Below are 18,660 nucleotides of genomic sequence, written 5' to 3' on the forward strand. Positions count from 1 at the left end.
CATGCACATTCTAAGCCAGAAGCACACTGCCCGCCATATTTGTATAGGCATCAAAAGAGACATCAGGGCCCATGCCTGAAGCAGACCTCCCATTGAATTTTCAAGGCCCAGACATCTAATTCCAACTGGTACATCTTGGTGTGCATTCTTAGCTTTAAGAATACAGCTTAGCTGTAGGAACAAAAAAATAAATACATATATAAAGGAATATATCATATAATATTAAGAATCTTGCATATGGTGTGCAATTCCTGTCCACAAATCTTACTTCTTGTGTCATGATTTTAAACTACACTTTTTATGCCAACATTTAATATTGAAAATCTCCATGTAAACAGTTAGAATAAAAATGTTACAATGGCAAAACCTTTTCTAAACATATAAACATTTTACTGTTATGGCTTGTTGGTGAACCAACAATCACTCAAAATGCTTTTTGAAAATATTTTTGTCTACCTTTTTCCTAAGTAATGGAAATTTCTAATGTCCGAAATAAGATTTTTTAAATCAAAAATTAGAGTTCACAATAGCATGAGTAAATTTACCCAGTGAATTGTTGTGTGTCTTTTAATACCTTCATTAAAGTTTTTATTTCAAGGCCTCAGCTTATCAAAAGCCAGAGCTTCAACTAGATATTTTACCTTGCAGTAGTTGGAAAGAGCTTTAACTACATCTGTGCGTTTGATTGCTGAATTTACACAATGTATTCTGAGCATGTGTAGTTTGCATAATTTCCCACATGCAATGAAAATTGGAGAGTTTCTGCTAGTTTTTTCAAAAGACTTTCAAACAAAACAGAGTTTGAATTGTTGAAGCTTTATTTCAGGCAAGTGATGACATTTATTTAAATTTATTTTGCTTTTCTGTTATGAACTGCTCGAGGCAGGTAACACCTGTGATTAGCAAGACCAATGATTGAGGTTTCATTGTTGATGGTTTGAAAATAAAGCAAAGATTGTTTATTGAGAATGGATTTCTTTTTAGGCATTTAGTTTCACTTTCTACTGAACCGATTTTTAAGGGTAAGGAAACTTCTTTTATATAGAAACTTGGAAGGCTGTAACTGTATTTTGAGCATTTTATGAGGTGATATTTGTTTGTTTATGGAAATGTACGCTTATTAAAGATTGTACAAGTTGGCAGATTAACTAATTGTGCACTAAGATAAATTTTCCACTTCTATGCTCTTTATTTGGCACACACTAGGAAAACATCAAGAAATTGTGCATTCCCAGCTTATGATTTTCCAACCATTAATTTTAATGGACAAAAAATTCTAGGCTAGAGGTGCACAATTTCCCATAATCTGCTCTTGCCTCGTGCTGAAATACAGAAACAGAACATTTATCTGAAATACTTCAATACAGATACATAGACAGGAAGTGCGGATGTGGGGAAAGTAATACCCGAGAGCACAAAAGGGATTGTGGAAGATCCGGGGAGGAGGCCGATGGGCAGAAATGCGGTGGAACGATGGCACCTGAACAACAACTTGCATTTATATAGCACCTTTAACATAGTAAAACATCCCAAGGCATTTCACAGGAGCGTTATCAAACAAAATTTGATATCTAGTCACATAAAGAGATATTAGGACAGAGCTTGGTCAAAGAGGTAGGCTTTAAGGAGCATTTTAAAGGAGGAGAGTGAAGTAGAGAGGCAGAGAGGTTTAGGGAGGGAATTCAAGAGCTTAGGGCCCAGGCAGCTGAAGGCACGGCTGTAGAGAAATTAATATCGGGGATGCGCAAGAGACCAGAATTTGAGGAGCACAAAGATCTCGGAGGGTTGAAGGGCTGGAGGAGGGTTACAGAGTTAGGGAGAAGCGAGACCATGGAGGAAATTGAAAACAAGGATGAGAATTTTAAAATTGAGGTGTTGCCAGACCGGGAGCCAATGTAGGAGAGCGAGCACAGAGTTGATAGGTGAACGGGACTTGGTGCAAGCTAAGATATGGGCAGCAGAGTTTTGGATGAGCTGAAGCTTATGGATAGTGGAAGATGGGAGGCCGGCCAAGACAGCACTGGAATAGTCAAGTCTAGAAGTAACAATAGTCATTTAGGCCCCATTCTCCTGGCCCCCCATCTCCACAACGTTGCATGGCCTCACTCCCACACAATAGTGCCAGAACCCACAGCCGTCAATACTGCTAGATTCCACCCCCCCAATGCTCCAAAACATTTCTGCTGGACCCCTTCTCAAATTCTTCCCACTTACAGTTCTCAGGACTCTCCTCAGTGCACACAAACCTCCAGACTGGGACTGAGATAGATAGATTCTTGAACTGAGCTGAGCTGAGCGGCGGACCAGCGAGAGGCACAGAGTCAGCAAGAGGAGGATAAAAAGAGCACAGAAAGGAGTCCTGGGACCAGAGCTGAGCAGCAGACCTGCGAGAGGCACAGAGTCAGCGAGAGGAGAGAGAGAAGTAAAAAGTAATCGAAGTGTGATGTCACCAGAAAGCAGTGTAGGGGTGGTGTGTGGGGGCAGCTTCACCTCTGACTTATGAGCAGTTCGAATCGCTCCCACTCCCTTGGTTCTAGACCTTGGACTTATTTGGGGGTTGTGATAAAAGTGCAGCAGACAACTGGTTTTGGTGCAAGAACTTTGAATTTTATTTGAGAAAAGAAAATACAACACAATAATAACTCTAATAAAATGGGGAAACACTTCGACATACATGAGGGAAAATTACCATAGACAAATATCTCACCCCTCCCAATCTCACCTTACTAGCTAAGTTAGGCTCTAAAGGACCAGGGATAGTGCTCACCAAACGACTCGACAGTTGAGCTGGTTCGCGATTTCGGGGTTCGCTAGATGTGTCGGTTGGGGCCTGCCGTACCCGGTAGATGACTTCACCTGCGTATCTGGTCAGTCTTCGCGAGTCCGCAGATGCGGTAGGATGCATATTGGATCTATCAGGTGAGTACCCAATTTTCTTTGGTTAGAAATAGAGCTTAGAGTCTTTTTGAATAAAATCTTACCCAGGGGTAAGTCAGAATAGTTTGCAGAGTGGAAAAACTTGCGGATCTTCGGTTTCTTCCAAGTTGGTTTTCCATTGGTCGCGGTGGCCCAATATTACCCGGTTGGCTGAGGGTAATATTCAGTTGGTTGTTTCGTGGGGCCCTTGGTGCCACGAGGTGTCCGATGGTGTGTTACTTCTTCTTTGAGAGAGAGAACTGCTTCGAGATGCTTGCTCCTTGATCTTGATGTTACTCGATGATGGCTCTTCTTGAACTCCTTTCTTCAACTTGTACTTGGAACTGTTTTACTTCTTGAACAGGCCTTCAATTATATTCATCGAGGCCTGCTAATCCGCGTGCCAAATCAGTCTTGGTTCATTGTTAGATTTTGGCGGGCTTGTTTAACATTGAGTTGTGTAATTTGTTTAAGCGGTTTTGGGATGGCTCCCTGAGCTGTTGAAGTTGTTTAAGAACGTGAGAAGTGGTTTTGGGATGGTTTCCTGAGCTGTTGAGCTCTTATTTAATTGTAGTGAAATGTCCTCAGTATTTGAGTTTCCCGTGGGGACTGAGATTCTTTGTAGGTTGGCGAAGCGATTTGTTTTATACATGTTTTTGGATGGGTTCTGAATTTTGGGTGAGACTGTTCTTCCGTGGGTCTATTGTTAGAATGTAAATTGTCTGATAGGGGCTGAGTGACATTCAGACAGTTCCCCAGACAGCTTGATTAACTGATTAACTCCAATATCCAAACTGTCTTTACAGAGGTTGATCCCATTTCCTGTTACAGCCTTTTCATTCTTTACAAGCACAAAACATGCCTTTAAAAATGTCAAATCTTGGTGTTCGACCTTGAATTTCCCTCTGTAGGCCCAATATTCATCCTCCTGAAGTGGTTAGAAAAGAGTCCAAAGTCCTTTTTCTTTAGGGTTTTTCTCTGAGTTTTGGGGGACCTGTGAATTTTGAGAATCTTACAGCAGGTAAGTGATTAGTTGGTGAGTATTTCTCTCTTTCTCACTTTTTTCCAAACTTAAATTTTGTGGTTTATAGTTTCTAGGGTCTCTGTTGTGTAGCGGGGACTGCTGGTAAACAAGGGCTCTTGAGTATATCATTTAATTGTAGTGTAATTGGTGGGATTGATTTGATTTAATTTAATTTGAATTAATTAAAGGGTAAGTCATGGCAGTACAGTTCGGCACCGTGATATGCTCCTCCTGCACTATGTGGGAAATCGGGGACACTTCCTGTGTCCCTGACGACCATGTGTGCGGGAAATGTATCCAGCTGCAGCTACTGGCAGACCGCATTGCGGCGCTGGAGCTGCGAATGGATACATACTGGAGCATTCGCGATGCTGAGGACATCGTGGATAGCACGTTTAATGAGTTGGTCACACCGCAGGTAAAGGCTGCACAGGCAGGAAGGGAATGGATGACCGCCAGACAGAGTAGTAGGCGCAGGCAGGTAGTGCAGGGGTCCCCTGTGGCCATCCCCCTCTCAAACAGATATACCGCTTTGGATAGTGTTGAGGGAGATGGCTTATCGGGGAAGACAGCAGCAGCCAACTTCCTGGCACCATGGGTGGTTCTGCTGCACAGGACGGGAGGAAAAAGAGTGGGAGAGCTTTAGTCATAGGGGATTCTATTGTAGGGGAATAGATAGGCATTTCTGTGGTCGCAAACGAGACTCCAGGATGGTAGGTTGCCTCCCTGGTGCAAGGGTCAAGGATGTCTCAGAGCGGCTGCAGAGCATTTTGGAAGGGGAGGGTGAACAGCCAGTTGTCGTGGTGCATATAGGTACCAACGATATAGGTAAAAAACGAGATGAGGTCCTAAAAGCTGAATATAGGGAGTTAGGAGGTAAATTAAAAAATAGGACCTCAAAGGTAGTAATCTCAGAATTTCTACCAGTGCCACGTGCTAGTCGGAGTAGAAATAGAAGGATATTTCAGATGAATACGTGGCTAGAGGAATGGTGCAAGGGGGAGGGATTCAAATTCCTGGGACATTGGAACTGGTTCTGAGGGAGGTGTGACCAGTTCAGACCGGACAGTTTGCACCTGGGCAGGACCGGGACCGATGTCCTAGGGGGAGTGTTTGCTAGTGCTGTGGGGGAGGGTTTAAACTAAAATGGCAGGGGGTTGGGAACCTGTGCAGGGAGACAGAGGAAAGGGAAACAAAGATAGAAGCAAAAGACAGGAAGGAGAAAAGCAAAAGTGGCAGTCAGAGAAATCAAGGGTTTAAATCAAACACAGCCACAGTAAATAATAATTCTAAAAGGTCTAAGAGTGTTTAAAAAAAACAAGCCTGAAGGCTTTGTGTCTTAATGCGAGGAGCATTCGTAATAAGGTGGATGAATTAGCTGCGCAAATAGATGTAAACGGATATGATATGATTGGGATTACGGAAACATGGCTCCAGGGTGACCAAGGCTGGGAACTCAACATCCAGGGGTATTCAATATTCAGGAAAGACAGGAGAAAGGAGGTGGGGTAGCATTGCTGGTTAAAGAGGAGATTAACACAATTGTAAGGAAGGATATTAGCTCTGATGATGTGGAATCTGTATGGGTAGAGCTAAGCAATACCAAGGGGCAGGAAACGTTAGTGGGAGTTGTATACAGACCCCCAAACAGTAATGCGGAGGTTGGGGATGGCATTAAACGGGAAATTAGAGATGCGTGCAATAAGGGCACAGCAGTTATCATGGGTGACTTTAATCTACATATCGATTGGGCTAACCAAATTAGTAACAATATGCTGTGGAGGAGGAATTCCTGGAGTGTATATTGGTTTTACCGACAATTGTAATTGTATATTGCCGACATATTGGTTTCCTGGACCAATATGTCGAGGAACCAACTAGAGATCAGGCCATCTTAGACTGGGTATTATGTAATGAGAAAGGAATAATTAGCAATCTTGATGTGCGAGGCCCCTTGGGGCGGAGCGATCATAATATGATCGAATTCTTCATTAAGATAGAGAGTGAAGTAGTTGACTCAGAGACTAGGATCCTGAATTTAAATAAAGGAAACTACGATGGTATGAGGCGCAAGTTGGGTAGGATTGATTGGGGAATGTTACTCAACGGGTTGACGGTGGATAGGCAATGGCAAACATTTAAAGATTGCATGGATGAACTACAGAATTTGATCATCCCTGTTTGGCATAAAAATAAAACAAAAAAGGTGACTCAACCATGGCTAACAAGGGAAATTAGGGATAGCATAAGATCCAAGGAGAGGACATATAAATTGGCCAGAAAAAGCAGTAAACCTGATGATTGGGAGCAGTTTAGGATTCAGCAAAGGAGGACAAAGGGATTAATTAAGAGGGGGGAAAACAGAGTATGAGAGTAAGCTTGCAGGGAACATAAAAACTGACTGTAAAAGCTTCTTTAGATATGTGAAGAGAAAAAGATTGGTGAAGTCAAGCGTAGGTCCCTTGCAGTCAGAATCAGGGGAATTTATAATGGGGAACAAAGAAATGGCAGAACAATTAAATACATACTTTGGTTCTGTCTTCACAACGGAGGACACAAATAACCTCCCAGAGATGTCGGGGAACATAGGGTCTAATGAGAGGGAGGAACTGAATGAAATCAGTATTTGTAGAGAAATGGTGTTAGGGAAATTGACGGGATTGAAGGCCGATTAAATCCCCAGGGCCTGATAATCTACATCCTAGGGTACTTAAGGAAGTGGCCCTAGAAATAGTAGATGCATTGCTGGTCATCTTCCAAAATTCTATAGATTGTGGAACAGCTTCCATGGATTGGAGGGTAGCTAATGTTACCCCACTATTCAAAAAAAGTGGTAGAGAGAAAACGGGGAATTATAGACCGGTAAGCCTGACATAGGTAGTGGGGAAAATGCTAGAGTCCATTATAAAAGATGTAATAGCAGAGTACTTGGAAAACAGTGACAGGATTGGACAAAGTCAACATGGATTTACAAAAGGTAAATCGCGCTTGACTAATCTACTGGAATTTTTTGAGGATGTAACTGGTAGATTGGATAAGGGAGAACCAGTGGATGTGGTGTATTTAGACTTTCAGAAGGCTTTCGATAAGGTCCCGCATAAGAGATTAGCGTGTAAAGTTAAGGCACATGAGATTGGGGGCAAGGTACTGACTTGGATAGAGAACTGGTTGGCAGACAGGAAGCAAAGAGTTGGAATCATGGGTCTTTTTCCGAGTGGCAGGCAGTGACTAGTGGGGTACCGCAGGGATCGGTCCTTGGACCCCAGCTATTCACAATATATATCAATGATGGAGACAAGGGAACTAGATGTAATATCTCCAAGTTTGCAGACGACACAAAGCTGGGTGGGCGTGTGTGCTGTGAGGAGGATGCCGAGAAACTCCAGTATGATTTGGACAGGTTGGGTGATTGGGCAGATGCATGGCAGATGCCGTATAATGTGGATAAATGCGAGGTTATCCACTTTGGTGGCAAAAACAGGAAGGCAGATTATTATCTGAACGGCAATAGATTGGGAGAAGGGGAAGTGCAACGAGACCTGGGTGTCCTTGTGCACCAGTCGCTGAAGGTAAGCATGCAGGTGCAGCAGGCGGTTAAGAAGGCAAATGGTATGTTGGCCTTCGTAGCGAGAGGATTCGAGTACAGGAACAAGGATGTCTTGCTGCAGTTGTACAGGGCCTTGGTGAGACCACACCTTGAGTATTGTGTGCAGTTTGGTCGCCTTATCTGAGGAAGGATGTTCTTGCCATGGAGGGAGTGCAGTGAAGATTCACCAGACTGATACCTGGGATGGCAGGAATGACGTATGAGGAGAGATTAGGTCGACTGGGCTTATACTCACTGGAGTTTAGAAGAATGAGAGGGGATCTCATTGAAACTTATAAAATTCTAACAGGACTAGACAGACTAGATACAGGAAGGATGTTCCCAATGGCGGGGTAGTCCAGAACCAGGGGTCACAGTCTAAGGATAAGGGGTAAGCCATTTAGGACAGAAATGAGGAGGAATTTCTTCACCCAGAGAGTGGTGAACCTGTGGAATTCTCTACCACAGAAGGCAGTTGAGGCCAATTCATTAAATATATTCAAGAAGGGGTTAGATATATTTCTTAAGGCTAAAGGGATCAAGGGATGTGGGGAGAAGGCAGGGACAGGGTACTGAGGGTGGATGATTAGCCATGATCTCATTGAATGGCGGAGCAGGCTCGAGGGGCCGAATGGCCTACTCCTGCTCCTATCTTCTATTTTTCTAACTCTAGGGGAATCAAGGAATATGGAGATTGGGCAGGAAAGTAGAGTTGAGGTTGAAGATCAGCTATGATCTTATTGAATGGTGGAGCAGGCTCGAGGGCCTGTATGGCCTACTCCTGCTTTTAATTCTTATGTTCTTATGACTACTCCCTAATCTCAGCTCCAATGTTCCCAGACCTCGATACATCTTTTGCCAATTCTTGCAGATCCCAGCTTCTTGCCTTAGTGTAGCCAGAATCCTCTCCAAGTGGCCCCGACCCTAAGACCCTCTCACAGTACCACTAGACTCTGACACCTCATCCTAGTTCTGCCAGACTCTGGACCCCTTCCCAATACTCCCAGATCTGAAAAGTCAGTGTCCCAGATAATACTATTTGGCATATCTGTTCATCTAAAACCTTCACCTAACAATGAGCTACACCAAGGAGATTTATTAAAAGAAAAGACTTGCATTTTTATAGTGCCTTTCACGACCACCGGATGTCCCAAAGAGCTTTACAGCCAATGAAGTACTTTTATTTTGAAGTTTGTAATCACTGTTGTAATGTAGGAAACGCGACAGCCAATTTGCGCACAGCAAGCTCCCACAAACAGCAAAGTGATAATGACCAGATAATCTGTTTTAGTGATGTTGGTTGAGGGATAAATATTGGCCAGGTCACCAGGGATAACTCCCCTGCTCTTCTTCAAACTTATGCCATGGGATCTTTTACATCCACCTGAGAGCAGACAGGGCCTTGGTTTAACGTCTCATCCAAAAGACGGCACCTCCGACCGTGCCGCACTCCCTCTGTACTGCACTGGAGTGTCAGCCTAGATTTTTGTGCGCAGGTTTCTGGAGTGGGAGTTGAACCCACAACCTTCTGATTCAGAAGCGAGGGTGCTACCACTAAGCCACAGCTGACGCTATTACTATATGAAATAAAACCACTCGTGTAACATTTGCATATTGAATTATCATTGGCCCGCAGGCATCTGTAAGGAATACCTATTATATTCACATGTGATCACATGCTGAGTTGTCATTGGCCTGCAGGCATCTGTAAGGACTACTATTGTTTGGAAGACCCAGGCTAGGAGTCCTAATGCCAGGCTTTTCCCCACTGTGCTGCTCTGAGTAAGATCAGACCTAATGCTTAATAAAAGAGTTAAACTGTAATACTCCGTTGTCCTGCAAGTTATTATTTTTGTACAAAGTGTGCAAAACAAGACATGGTGTCAGAACAGGGATTGCAAATGGACATCGTTGGAGCTCCCTTGCCTCGAATGGATTGGGAATCTTTGAACTTACATAGAGAATGGCGCAAGTTCAAGCAACACATGGAGTTGATGTTCTCAGGTCTGCTGAAAAGCAAAGGGGAGGAAGAAAGATGCAGCTACCTACTCCTGTGGATCGGAGAAAAAGGGAGAGACATTTTTAACACATGGTCTTTCACCGCGGATGAAGCAAAGGTACTGAAAAGTTTTTTTGACCGTTTTGAATCATATGTGATGCCCAAGACAAATACGATATTCGCTAGGTACAAGTTTCAGGAGAAAGTACAAGGAGCTAGTGAGTCATTTGAACAGTTTGTGACTGAGTTAAAACTGCTGGTAAAAGACTGTGAATATGCAGATAAAGATGAGATGGCCAGAGACCGCATCGTGTTTGGAATACATTCAGCTAAAGAGAGAGAGAAACTTTTGAATGTTGGGTCCGGGCTAACGCTGGACAAAGCTATGGACATAGCTAGATCGCACGAGATAGCCCAAGCACAGTTGAAAACCATAGCCGGCGCCACGAGCAGCTCGCATGAACAGACAGTGCACACAGTTAATAGACACACACCAAAGAACACCGCCCAGAGAGCGTGTTTCAGAACAGAAAGAACAGAGAGAGTTCTAAAAATGAGCGACACAGACATAAAACGCTTCAAAAACTGTGGATATTGTGGAAACAAGATGCATGGAGAAAAGGAGCACTGCCCCGCCAAAGGAAGGCAATGTGGTAAATGGAACCACTTTGCTAAAGTTTGCAGGACTGTTTTTGGAAAATCAGTGAGTGAGCCAAATGCAGAGGAACTGTTCATTGATTCTGTGTCACAGAAAAAACAGATTTCAGAGACTGAGCAAGCCTTTGCAGATATTGACATTAGAAAACAGGGCAAAGAGCTTAAGTTTAAACTAGACACCGGAGCTCAGGTTAATGTAATTCCTCTGAGTATCACAGCTTGAAGGATGAGTGTGAGCTACAGCCCACCTCATGCAGACTGACCAGCTATGGTGGTGAGCAGCTCATTGTAAAAGGCACATGCGTGATGAAATGCAAGTACAAAGAAAGCGACATGATGTTGGGCTTTTACATTGTTGACACTCGAGCACCTCCAGTGCTAGGTCTAAAGGCATGTTTAGACATGGACCTCGTCAAGTTAGTGCTATCATTGACAGCACCAGTTGAGAAGCAGACAGTCATGGAGGAGTTTGCTGACGTTTTCAAAGGAATCGGACTATTCCCAGGTGAATGCACTATTCACCTTGACCCAGCAGCAACCCCTGTGGTTTGCCCACCGAGAACGATACCCCTTGCTCTACGTAGTCACCTGAAGGAGGAGCTGCAGAGCATGGAGAATACAGAAATCATTGTCCAGGAAACAGAACCGACAGAGTGGGTCAACACGTTGGTAGTGGTTGAGAAACCACGTACAGGCAAGCTCAGAGTCTGTCTCGACCCCAGAGATTTAAACAAGGCTATCAAACACCCTCACTACCCTCTACCAATGCTAGATGACATCACACCCAAGCTAGTGGGAGCACATTACTTTAGTGTAATGGACGCACGATCAGGATACTGAACTATCAAGCTCACGGAAGAGTCATCTAAGCTAACAACGTTCAACACACCATTTGGACGCTACCGATTTCTGTGTTTACCATTTGGTCTTCTCTCAGCTCAGGATGAATTCCAGCGGAAGATCGACGAAACCTATGAAGGCCTCGACGGAGTAGTCGCAATCGTAGATGACATCCTCATCTATGGCAGGAATAGAGAGGAACATGACGGGAACCTCCGTGCGATGCTACAAAGATCACGGGAGAAAGGTATCCGGCTCAACCCCGAGAAAAGCATAATCGGATCCACCGAGATCAGTTATTTCGGGCATCGCCTCTCAACTGATGGCATTAAGCCGGATCCAGAGAAATTCTCCGCCATCAAGAACATGGAGCCGCCGAAGAACCGCGCAGAGCTAGAGACAGTACTAGGCATGGTTAACTACTTAGCCAAGTTTGCCCCGAGCCTCTCCGAAATCAATGCACCCATGCGTCAGTTGCTTAAACAATCCAATGAGTTCCTGTGGGACAAACAACATGACGCAGCATTTCAGAAAATGAAAGACCTAATCACCAGAGAACCAGGACCAGTTCTTGCCTACTTCGACCCCAACAAAGAGCTCAGACTACAAGTGGACGCGTCAAAGTATGGACTAAGCGTAGTATTACTGCAAGAAGGAAAGCCCATCGGCTACGCTTCCAGATCTCTCAGACAGTGAAATCAACTATGCTCAAATCGAGAAAGAACTATATGCAATTCTGTTTGGATGTAAGCGTTTCCAACAGTACGTCTATGGCCGACAAGTCATTGTGGAATCCGACCACAAGCCCCTCGAGTTAATCATGAGGAAACCACTAGCCGCAGCCCCACCAAGGCTACAGAGAATGATCCTTCAGCTACAGAAGTACGACTTCACAATCATTCACCGTCCAGGCAAAGACATTCCCGTCGCAGACACGCTCTCCAGAAAGTCTCTTAGCTACCAGGACAGCAGCCTCAGTGAAGGCATGGATGTGCAGGTGCACATGGTGTACAACAGCTTACCTGTGAGTGACTCAAAACTGAAGGAGATCCGAGCAGAAACAGAGAAAGATGCACAACTCGCACTGCTGAGCAAAGTCATACATGAAGGATGGCCTGAGGAAAGGAAGAAATGCCCTCAGAGCATATCTGAATTCTGGAACCACAGACGAACTGTCACAAATCAATAGAATCATCTTCAAAGGGGAGAAAATCATCATTCCTACCAGTCTGAGAGAAGAGATGTTGACAAAAATTCATGCTGGACATATGGGCATGGAAAAATGCAAACAAAGAACACGTGACATTATGTTTTGGCCCTGAATGTGCAAACACATTGAGGACATTGTCAGGAAAATGTTCCATTTGTCAAGAACGCCGCCCATCAAATGTCAAAGAGCCCATGATACCTCACCGTATCCCAGACAGGTCCTGGCAGCTCGCATCAACAGATCTGTTCACATGGAACGAGGACTACATAGTGACTGTTGATTACTACAGCAGATTTTTTGAACTGGACAAGCTTCACAGCACCACATCTGCAGCTGTGATCCACAAGCTAAAGGCAGCCTTTGCCAGGCATGGCATTGTAGAGACTTTAGTCTCAGACAATGGCCCCCAATACAAATCAACAGAGTTCGAGTCGTTTGCCAAGGCATGGGATTTCACACATGTCACATCAAGCCCACATTACCCTCAAAGTAATGGCCTTGCTGAAAAAACTGTCCAGATTGCAAAAACACTCATGGACAAAGCCAAAGCGGACAAAAGAGACCCCTACATCAGTCTCCTTGAGTACCGCAACACTCCGGTTGACAACTTCAAGTCACCAGCACAGCTGTTGATGAGCCGCAGACTTCGCTCAATCCTTCCAAGCACCAACCAGCAGCTGCAGCCAGAGGTCGTCAGCTGCAAGCAAGTGCATGCAAAACGTGTACAGAGATAGCAATACCAAAAGAGATACTATGGCAGGTCAGCTAGACTACTGCCACTGCTGCACAATGGAGAATCCGTCAGAATCCACGAGCATGACTACTGGAAGCCAGCAGTCGTCATCCAGCCAGCTGACACTGAGCGATTGTATCACGTCCGCACCCCAGAAGGACAGATGTACCGCCGCAATCGCAGGCACCTCCTGAACACCAAGGAGCAACACCATCATTCCGATGAGAGGATCAGTTCAACAGAGTGTGATGAACAGAGCAATACACAAAACACATCAGACTTACCTGAACCTAAACCTGAACCTGAATTGTTGACCGATTCAGGAGCATGCTCAGTTCCATACCACACAAGGGACGAGAGGTCAAGCCTAGAGTTATCCTTGACTTGTGAACTGTCAAAGGGTGTAGGCGGATCGCTGCCCTAAAAAAAAAAACTGTACATCGTTATTGAAACGTTGAGATGTTTTCAGTGCTAATTAAATGCTGAGTTTACTTATATGTTTATGCTACCTAGGACATTATGTAGAAGAAAGGTTTAAAAGTAATGCATAACATTTTTCTTTTAAAAGAAAGGGGATGTAACATTTGCATATTGAATCATCATTGGCCCGCAGGCATCTGTAAGGAATACCTATTATATTCACATGTGATCACATGTGGAGTTGTCATTGGCCTGCAGGCATCTGTAAGGACTACTATTGTTTGGAAGACCCAGGCTAGGGGTCCTAATGCCAGGCTTTTCCCCACTGTGCTGCTCTGAGTAAGAAAATGCTTAATAAGAGTTAAACTGTAATACTCCATTGTCCTGCAAGTTATTATTTTTGTACAAAGCGTGCAAAACAAGACAACTCATATAGTTTTCACAGAATACTGAACAGAGACATGGAATTGAATCCCTAAAATGGCAGTAAAAATCCCACAGTACTATTGACCAAAAATGGAACTCGACTTACTGTTATAAATCAAATGTATCCTCTGACTCAGTGAGCAACACCGCAGGCAATTTGGTTGTGTGCATACTTTATTATATCAAGTAGGGTGTGGTTAATTTATTTTACTCACCAATCTCACTGAAACTGATCTGAGTGCGTAACCAGCGATCCTCGATTCACATTTAGGTCCCACAAACCATTCCCCACGATTTAAGAAAGATCACTTTATATTGAACCATCAAAGTAGTTTATCTGAATCTACAAGATAACCCACAACGATATTACATGGACGCAGCCTGTGAGTTCGCTCTGGCTGCCTGCCTCTCTACCGCAGCCATGTCTGCACCCAGGTGGCCCTGGAGAAGGAGCATGATGTATCCGCTAGTACGCTTGAGGCCTTCCGCGACTGGTGGTCACCACAGGGACTGGAGGGCGTGGCGGATTAGTGCAAATAATAAATTTTATTTAAGTTCAGAAGTTTTCTTTGTTTTACGGTTTAGTTTTCAATTAGTTGTGCCCCTCTGTCAGCCATGGCTCAGTTGGTATCACTCTCACTGCTGTTCAGGTCCCACTCCAGAAACTTGAGCACAAAATTCTAGGCTGACACTCCTGCGACGGAATGCTGCACTGTCAGAGGTGCCGTCTTTTGGATGAGATGTTAAACCGAGGCCCCGTCTGCTCTCAGTCTCAGTGAAAAGGATCCCATGCCACTATTTCGACGTAGAGCAGGATAGTTCTCCCCAGTCTCCTGGCCAATATTTATCCCTCAATCAACATCACTAAAGCAGATTATCTGGTCATTATCACATTGCTGTTTGTAGGAGCTTGCTGTGCACAAATTGTCTGTTGCATTTCCTACATTACAATAGTGACCATACTTCACAAAAGTACTTCATTGGCCATAAAGCACTTCAGGACATCCTGAGGTCGTGGAAAGGCACTATATAAATGCAAGGCTTGATTTTTTTTTAAAGGGGCAGAGGTTTTTTTTTCGTTTGATAATACTGGGGGGCAACCTAGTGTCCTCATGATAGTTTAGTTAAAGAAAAGGCAACCAAATCACATCGTGGATTGTCACCATACAGTTTAAACTCCACTAACAAAGGGTTGGGATGATACTTCTCCTGCCCTCCCAGCACAGTAAACACTGGAGGCAGCGCCCCACTGCAAGCTGGTTTGTTTTGAAGAGAAACAAAGTAAAAGTCTGCAACTAATTGCGGGCAGGGGACGTCCTGTGAGGCGGCGAGGATGTTGATGTTGTTATTGTTGTGGTGGGAGGCGGTGACTTGCTGAGGAGAAGTTTTCGCAAACTCTCGCCGCCGAATGTTGGGAGTTTTATGAGCGGTGACGCTCGAGACACATGACTGGAACTTTCTTTCTCCTCCTGTGGAAAATGGCGGCCTGGAGTTTTCAGGAGAAATGAGGAAAACTGGGAAAAAAAAAACCAGCCACACAGAAGTTAAGGAAGTTTTAAACCCGCAACAATGACTCGTTGGGTTCCAACCAAAAAAGAAAAATATGGAGTCGGTGAGTGGCCTCCCCTCTCAGTGTTCGAGCCCTTTGTGATTTCTGAATGGAAGAGCTTGTAGTTAAAACATTGTTATTTTTTTGCAGCAGCTTTTCCTCATTCCACAGATCCCCAAAACCCGGGCCTTTCTCAGCCTCCTTTCTTCGCACAGCTCAGTCCTGGATAGTGAATCCTTTAGCCTCTCGGATGCGCGTTTCCTTTGCGATGAATAATTAATTAACGATGAGGATGAATTAATTTACTGGCTATCTTCTCTTCCCCCTCCCTTCTCCACTTTTCTATCAAATGAGGCAAATTGGGTTTGAGGCGCGCCTAGTACCAAGGCCGTGCTCACGGCGTTTAGTTCTGAGTGTTCAATATAATGCCATGAATTCAAAATTAAATCACTTCCGAACTTCAGTCTCTGGTTTAAAATAATTACTGCGTAACGTTGAAATATAAATCTGATAGCTTGTAATCTCGGAATTATTCCTACTTTTCTGAATCTGAGAATATTGGCATGCACCGGTATGAATACCTGAAACTTACCTGAGACTTTTACTTTGAATAATTGTTTATTAAATCTCCACTTTGTTACTAAAGATATTGGTGATCTGAACTGCAAACCGTCTAAATTGGGGGAAATGAAGATAAATTTTAGAAGGTGCAATTAACTTAGAGTATAAATGAAAGGCCAGTGTCTTGACGCACTTGCACCACCTGGTTTTCCTCCAATAGATCACTTTTAATGTTTTAAAGACATACTGGCATGTTTACGAAATGGTGTTTTTCAATGCACATGCTTGCTCTAAGTGGTCCTATGTATTGCAAATAGACGAGTGATGTGATTATGATTTATCATAATTTTGTACATGGCAGATTTTGTTGAGTATGGAACACTAACTTTTGTAATTCTGTAGCAGTTCAGTGTGAACAAAAGAGGTGATGCATATAAATTCAAAGCCAATTCATGAACGTTGAGCTATCCTACAGAAATGGAATTTAGTCAGTAGGCTCAAGAACTACACACTCCTTTTTATATTGGTATACTTGTAATTGGTTTTTGATTAGCAATGTCTATAGTTTATGGTTTATTCAGCACATGCTGATTCATAGCCTTTTCCATTTGAGCAATACTTTTATTTTTGCTTCAGTTTGTAACATATCTATCTGTCCTTGAATCTTTATTTTAGTTCCTTGTGCGAATGTACTCCTCATTTTGGATTGCCTCATTTTATTCATTTTGTTTGTTTCTTTAATCTACTTCATGGCATATGCCCTTAATTGGCCTCTGGTTCCTAATGCATATTGAAGATATGTGTATATTAATATGTACAAATTGTCACACTGTTAATAGTTCAACGTTAATTTGGGATGCAACATATAAACAATTCAAGGGGGGAACAATTTTAAGGGAGTAATTTCATCACGGGATTCTGATTTTTTACAAGGTAAATGAGTGACAAAGACATTTAGGGTTATTTGATATTTTTCTGGTCCTGCATTTCAAAGTAGTTTCTTTGATGTGGTAGCTTTGCTGGTAGTATCAGGAAGATAAACATAGTATGGAAATGTCTTGGGTATAACAGTAATTAAACGTTATGTTCAACAGCATAATGGCATGCCTTGACAGATTATTGGGGAATAGAAGTTACAGAATATTATTAGAAGTAAATTTTACATTAATTCTGAAAATGTCTGATCTATGTTCCTGTATGGATTTAAATCTAAACTTGTGCTTCAAAAAAGAAATAAGACTTGTATTTATATAGCGTCTTTCATGACCACCGGATGTCACAAAGCGCTTTATAGCCAATGAAGTACTTTTTGAAGTGTAGTCACTGTTGTAATGCAGGAAATGCAGCAGCCAATTTGCACACCGCAAGCTCCCACAAACAGCAATGTGATAATGACCAGATAATCTGTTTTTTAGTGATGTTGATTGAGAGATAAATATTGACCAGTACACCAAGGATAACTCGCCTGCTCTTTTTTGAAATAGTGCCATGGGATCTTTTATGTCTGTCCACCTGAGAGGGCGAGACTGGGGGGGGGGGGGCAGAGGGACCTCGATTTAATGTCTCATCCGAAAGACAGCACCTCCGCCAGTGCAGCACTCCCTCAGCACTGCACTGGAGTGTCAGCCTAGATTTTTGTGCTCCAGTCTCTGGAGTGGGACTTGAACCCACAACCTTGTGACTCAGGCGAGTGTGCTACCAACTGAGCCACTGGCTGACACAGATAAATCTTGTTCTTCAAAGTGTGACAAAAAAAGTATCTTCATCTAGTTTTGGTTTAGTGGCTGCCCCTTTAAATCCAGTCTGAGTACATAAGCAGTTTTAAAATATCAACTATTGGCCAGAATCCTATACTAAGCTTACATCAATACAATGTTGCAAGTTTTGTCAACCAGGAGTTAGAGAAATAATTTAAACTTATACAAACTGAACTAACCATAAAACATTGTTTATGATTGACAGTTCATTTTTAAAATTTGATAGGCAGGATAATCAAAGTTTTGGTAACTCTTCTGGGACATGAAAAAGAGCAAGTCTATTTATTTCCAATAAGAGAGTCTGTTTGAAAAGAACCAGTCAGTTTGGAACTCCTAAATAGGGAGAAGAATCAGTTTAAATTTCCAAGAAGCTGTACATTAATTAGGCGCTCTCAGTAGTAAAAGCATTCGAAAAAAGAAACACTATTATTTAAAAGTTATATTTACGAAGAGCTAGCTGAATGTTTTAGAGTTGTGATCTCTCTTCACTCAGGAGTTGGTTGGAGGGAAGACTACTGTAAATATATAACTATTGTGACTTTCTATGCTTGTTCATCTATTCAATAAAATCACTTTATCTTTAACTTAAAATGAGATCTGATGTGATGTGATGCTAAATCTTTTTGGAAATTGGAGTGAAATCTTATGATGGCATAAGATAAGTCTGGTAACTAAAGGAAATTATTAGACCGTGTTTGCTGTTAATTTTCCCGGGCATGTTACCGAAACCTTACTTGGATCTTGAGGCAAGGATAGACAGAGACACAGAATTGGTGATCTAAGATTTGAAAATCAAAATAATACGGGATAAGAAAGTTAGAAAAAAAAACGTAAGGGCCAGTCAAAGAGATTGCATTCTGTCAGAGGCACACATTTTAAAATTGCTCACTGATATTCTGACTGTTACTATTAGTACACGGATACCAAGTAACACATTTTAAAACTTTGTTTCAAGTATTTGCTTGCAGTTTGGATTGTAGTC

At 42.9% G+C, this 18,660-nt stretch overlaps 1 protein-coding gene across 4 annotated transcripts in view; it reads left to right on the forward strand.

The window, feature by feature from the left end:
* Positions 1-15,083: 15,083 nt before the first annotated feature.
* dock1 (dedicator of cytokinesis 1) overlaps positions 15,084-18,660 on the forward strand; it is a 712,419-nt gene continuing 708,842 nt past the window's right edge. The window contains exon 1 of one of the 4 annotated variants that reach the window (XM_085994680.1): positions 15,084-15,423. In XM_085994680.1, the coding sequence (XP_085850806.1) occupies positions 15,381-15,423 (43 nt within the window). In that variant the 5' untranslated portion in view covers positions 15,084-15,380. The remainder of the gene's footprint in view (positions 15,424-18,660) is intronic. The other 3 variants (XM_085994678.1, XM_085994676.1, XM_085994677.1) reach the window with 3 other exon arrangements.

The sequence above is a fragment of the Somniosus microcephalus genome, chromosome 8 (assembly GCF_052327205.1).
Source record: "Somniosus microcephalus isolate GS21.2 chromosome 8, FLI_Smic_1.0, whole genome shotgun sequence".
In the NCBI taxonomy this organism is placed as follows: Eukaryota; Metazoa; Chordata; class Chondrichthyes; order Squaliformes; family Somniosidae; genus Somniosus; species Somniosus microcephalus.